General features: G+C 36.0%; 1 protein-coding gene across 1 annotated transcript; it reads left to right on the top strand.

Moving 5' to 3' along the window:
* Positions 1–2304: 2304 nt before the first annotated feature.
* Positions 2305–4159, top strand: LOC129731821 (neurofilament heavy polypeptide-like). Its single transcript, XM_055692145.1, has 4 exons — positions 2305–2502; positions 2559–2845; positions 2906–3738; positions 3799–4159. Exons 1-4 carry the CDS (start codon positions 2434–2436, stop codon positions 4017–4019), a joined length of 1410 nt encoding a protein of 469 aa, XP_055548120.1. The 5' UTR covers positions 2305–2433; the 3' UTR covers positions 4020–4159.
* The last annotated feature ends 1049 nt before the right edge of the window (positions 4160–5208 follow it).

Here is a 5208-nt window from a genome sequence, read left to right as displayed (position 1 = left end):
CTTCGTTTCGGATAGTGTTTCAATTGAAAACTGTACACTATTCAAAAACACCTCAGAAAATATTTTATATCAAACCACTGTACTAGAAACGATATGTGCTCATAAACTTTCTTTTCTAGTTAAATGAAAAATGAACGTATTTGTACTCGTGTTTTACACGGCCGCTATGAAAATTTCGAAATAGGACACCTGAAAAAATGTCTAATAGCAAGAGATGGCGCTTTTTCAGTGGTAGTAAAATCAAAATTTCTCCGAGTATTATGCTCATCGACCGAGAATACAGCTATCAAATGTCTTCTATACATTTTATTCTAACTCTCTGGTACTTACTTTCACTAAACGCAATCTATTTTTATCAAAACACATGTTTTTCCTATATAACTCCATTGCGTCTTACTACCATTCGTCTATGAGCCCGTGATATGGATTTTTACAACGGCTCAAAATTAGTGCGAGAGCCGTGTGGTTAAAAGCGGATGCGCACAATACTCATTAAGGTAGTTCAAGGTTGCAAAAAGCAAGTTATCACTTAGAAATCTTCATACAAATTTAAAATGCAATACGATAAGCGGAGTCATCAGTAATTGACTTCCGATAAGTTTAGGATTTTTGAGGGCTCAAATGGAAGCAATAAAATTTTGTTCTGGCTCTTTACTATGAAGTTTTAACATTTCCATCTGACGATGAACCGCTTTAATACTCTTAGCCAACAACGACATCTAGTTTTGTGTGAATGAAAAAATCGATAGTTTCAGCATTTTTTTAATAGATGGCAATACACAAACAGTTGCGCTCACTGGTGTGATTTATTAGCGAAAAACAGCAGCGGTGTCCCATTACGTGGATTTCTCAAAAACGGTTGGTTTTGCACGGTATGTTTTTTATGCTGAATCGTTTCAAATCGTGTACTCAGAGTGTCAGTTGATTTTAAAAAATTGAAGTTCTAGTGCATAAACATTTGTATGCTTTCTTCCTTCCTTTTGGAAATGTTTTAAAGTTTTTTGAAGTTAGTTTGGGATAAAATGTTGATAGCAGTTTCCGGCCTTTCCTGATGCTGCTGATTTTTTGGATTTTCCAGTTTTTCTGAGAACTTGTTAAACAGAAACTGAAAATATTTCTTTTACTTTCTCTTTATAATGGTTTCAATGCTTGTCGGCACGTTTTCATGTATTTTGAATTCAATTTTGGATATTTGTTATTTCTTAAATTCTTTCTAACTTTAAGAATTTTTTTTATTGTTCAAGCTTCTACAGAAGCTTTCAGCCATGTTGAACTAACTATTGAATTCTTTTTGTTTTTTATCTTCAATTTGATTTCTTCGAGCGGTTTACAACTTTATATTAAATTATTTTTGTTTTGGTCATTTCATGGTTTTATGAATTTTTTGAATTATGTTTTGACTATTTTCAGTTTAGCTTCCAATTTTGTTTTGCTAGAAGTCATTAAGAGTACATTTTGTGGTCTATTGTGATATTTTTCTCGCGTTTAGAAGTGTTCATTCGAGACATACATAATTTGTGATATTATATGTTTTAGTTTCTTCTAGACTACAAAGTCGTTTGCAAGTATTTGGATTTCTTCATTGGTTTTGATATTAAATTTTCTGCATCAATCAATATGAGATCAACATTTCAGTTCTTTTTTGTTAACAAAAATTTCCAACAACATTGGAAATTATTTGTGTTTTTAGTCCACGGTTGTACACGCGAGGGACGCTAAAATGACGATTTTTCTGTCCAAATGGAAAGTAGACAGCCCCCAATGCTCTTCAAACTTTTTCGGAAGCTCAACATAGTGCTAACAAGGGGAAATTATAAATAAATCATCTCGAAGCCACTTCACGTTTAATTTGGGAATGTGGGTTGAATACTTATTTTGATAAACTTAACTGCAGGTTTTTCCAAGCATTTGTATTCAATAATCTTGTCTAAAGTTAATAAATAACTGGAACAAGCTATGTAGCAGAGCATAAAGAAAGAGTCTGTTAGGAAGAAGAAACTATTTTTGAGGTGTCCTTTGTTTTTGTTTGAAAATTTAAAAAATAAATAGATATAAAAAGTTAAAAACTAGATAAATAGAAAAAATAAATAGATTGAAAAAAACTTATCTTCATATTTGTTTTCGAGTATTTGCATGTTATTTACACTTTTAATAAAGCAATTTCTGTTAACATCTATTATTCAACTGCGTAAATAATAATTGATCAATAATTAGGAAGTGTTATAACTTATAAGTCACGTCTTTTATGAATGAATTCCTACCCCCCGCAATAATTTCCCGCGCTTGAAAGTCTTCCACAACAAAATATGCTGCTGTCAAAAGTGTTCACAAGTTTTCGCGCTGATGATTGTTTGAATGAAATTATCCAAGTAAATAGTAGACAATTGTATGTGCAGTGCTTACTCTTTACAACCAGTAGTTTGATTGCTTGTAATGGATGCAACTATGGAACGAACCTGTCAGGAGGACATAAGTCATACGGTGCTGGATGCTCGGCAGAAGGTAAGACTCCGTGACGTTGTAAATTTTCCAATCTTTATGGCATGCACATTTTGTAGATGTCTGTCCGAAGTTTGTCCAACAACTATGGCCTGCCGTTTGCGGAGGCTGTTAAAGTACTTCAACAATGGATCGACAAAAATTCCGCTAAGGCAACGTTGATTAAGGAGTTTATTGTTCGAGGAATCTCCTCCCAACACGGAGCTTTTATAACTGTGGCCAATGAACAAAAATTAAAAACCATTCAGTCTAAAACGAAGCAGTTTAGCAGTTTCCTTTATTCAGTTGAAGTTGCTGCGGAGTCTTCCAGAAGTTTGGCGATCCCAGAAGATAGGAAGATCAAAATGTAAGTGTTAGAACATCGCGTTAACAAAGTATTCAAGGTAATCATGAACTTTTATTCTAGGATCAACCTTCCTTTGCAAGCGGGTAAACGAGACATACAAGTATTCAAACCAGCTGACCCTTTACCGGCAGTTGTGAAGCAAGAACCTAATTCAAAAATTCCTTCTATGTTCAACGCTGGGTCTTCCAAAGCAGTCGTTAAACCGGAACCGGTAAAAGAGGAGAAACAAAGTCCAAAAGAGGTTGTAAAACAGGAATCACCAGCTGGAAGTTCACTGAAAAAATCCCCAGTTAAAACTTCTCCAAGCAAGAAAAAAGACGCTAAAAAAACAATTTCCGGGAAAGGTTCGATAGCATCATTTTTCAACAATAAACCGGCGGCAGCGAAAACCGCTTCAACTGTCGGAACACCGGTTAAGCAGGAAAAACCAACACCGGTAAAGGAAGAACCGAAACAAGAGACAAAAACTAACGGCAAACAAGCGGATGGTTCACAGCGCTGGAAGCGAATGATTTCCGATGAATCGGATAACGATGATGTGATTCCGAATACGCCCCAAGATAAGGAGACTAAGAAGGCTGCAGGTAAAAAGCTTGTTACCAGGAAGAAAGTTACTAAACCGAACAAGGAAAATCCGAATAAAAAATCTAGAATCATGCAAATCGAAGATTCCAGTGATGATGAGGAAGATGAGAAACAACCGAAGGAACCGGAAGAGCGAGAGATTCAATTCGATGCCGAAGAGTCGAATGATGTTGAAATAGTACAAACTGAAAAGCCGGAAAAGGAGGACAGTCCGAAACAGACAGTGCAGAATGGTACGACCGATCGGAAAAAAGCTATGGTCAAGAAACTGGTGACAAAAACCTTCCAGGACGAGGAAGGTTATTTCGGTAGGCAGCTTTTCGCGTTCCGTTCTTCATGTAGCTTTATTTAATTTTATTTGCTTTCAGTTACAATGAAAGAGTATGAAATGGTTGAGGAAGATGAAGCTGATGCAGATACTGGTAATAACAACAATCATGATGCAAGCGAGGAGAAAAACACACCAAACGGAGATGTTGTTAAAGGTAAGAAAAGCGATAAGGCGGTAGACAAAAAATCCAGCAAGGTAACGACTCCAACGTCTAAAACGAAGCAAGGGTCGATAACGAGTTTCTTCTCGAGAAAATAGGTTTATTATCGCTAGTTTTATTCTGGTTTTGATGCCAATAAAAGCGTTCTAGTTTGTTAAGTTAAATGTTTCTCATTAAATGTAGGAATTTAGGTTAATGTTGCAAAACAATAAAGAAAAAGTGTTGTTAAAATATTACACATCATTCTTGATTATCGGTGTACCCTAAAGCGTTTCATGCTTAGTGCTATTAACGCGGGTTGGATACAAGTCTTGACGAAGCTTCCATATGTCATATTACCATATGTATATGGCGTTTGGGTTTGGGATGCGCATGTCTTCTTCCATTCTTAGGGAACATACTTGAATGACGTATCATTTTTTTCATGATTTTTAAGACCCCCCTCCCCCTCGTAGCATTTGGTCACAAAACCTAAACCCCCCCCCCTGAAGAAAAAAAAGGAAGCATTCGATTAACCCCCCCCCCTCTTCGCTTCTGAAAAAACGTACAAAAATACATGTTTTTTTTACGCGGTTTTTTATACGCGGATTTTTTTACGAGGTTTTTTTATGCGGATTTTTGAGTTAACACTGATTTTTTAATTAACGCGGTTTTTTACGCGGATTTTTTAATTAACGCGCTTTTTTTACGCGATACCGCGCTAATTCAAAAACTTTTTCGCGAATTTTCGAATTAACGCGGGTTTGGAACCAGAAACGCTTAAGTGTTTATTTAGTAGAAGACTTAGTCCAAAAAATACCCGACGCCCTCCGAAAGAACCGGAATGACCGTCACAAAGGACAATTTTAAATACTGGTTCTAGAGCGTCTCGGGTTTTTTCAAAGCCCTTCTTGCTGGTTCACTTAACGCGGATTTTTGAATTATCGTGGTTTTTTACGCGGATTTTTGAATTAACGCGGTTTTTACGCGGATTTTTGAATGGGCGCGTTTTTTATGCGGATTTTCGAATTAACGCGGTTTTTTTACGAGGTACGTATCCCCCGCGTAATAAAAACCTGACTGTAGTAACATACATACAAAAAAATACTTGAAAACAAAACCGTGTCTAATTCAATTTATTTACAACTTATAGACTCGTGACTGCATCTTCTGCTTCGAAGGGCTTGTGTTTTGGTATAAGGAGTAAAGGTGTTTAAACAACTTAGTATGATCCATGTCTGCAGAAAACACAGAAACTATTCCGGAAATGACTATTAAAAGCCACAAAAAAGCAACGATTTTTGTATT

The sequence above is a fragment of the Wyeomyia smithii genome, chromosome 3 (genome assembly GCF_029784165.1).
Source record: "Wyeomyia smithii strain HCP4-BCI-WySm-NY-G18 chromosome 3, ASM2978416v1, whole genome shotgun sequence".
Taxonomy (NCBI): domain Eukaryota; kingdom Metazoa; phylum Arthropoda; class Insecta; order Diptera; family Culicidae; genus Wyeomyia; species Wyeomyia smithii.
Note: the sequence above shows the minus strand (reverse complement) of the source record. Positions and strands in the feature narration are given on the sequence as shown.

Excerpts from the sequence above, each read along its gene's own strand:
- LOC129731821 (XM_055692145.1), top strand. The coding sequence starts at position 2,434 with ATGGATGCAACTATGGAACGAACCTGTCAGGAGGACATAAGTCATACG. Across the intron at positions 2,846-2,905 it reads GAAGATAGGAAGATCAAAAT|GATCAACCTTCCTTTGCAAG; the intron begins GTAAGTGTTAGA and ends CTTTTATTCTAG. Across the intron at positions 3,739-3,798 it reads GGACGAGGAAGGTTATTTCG|TTACAATGAAAGAGTATGAA; the intron begins GTAGGCAGCTTT and ends ATTTGCTTTCAG.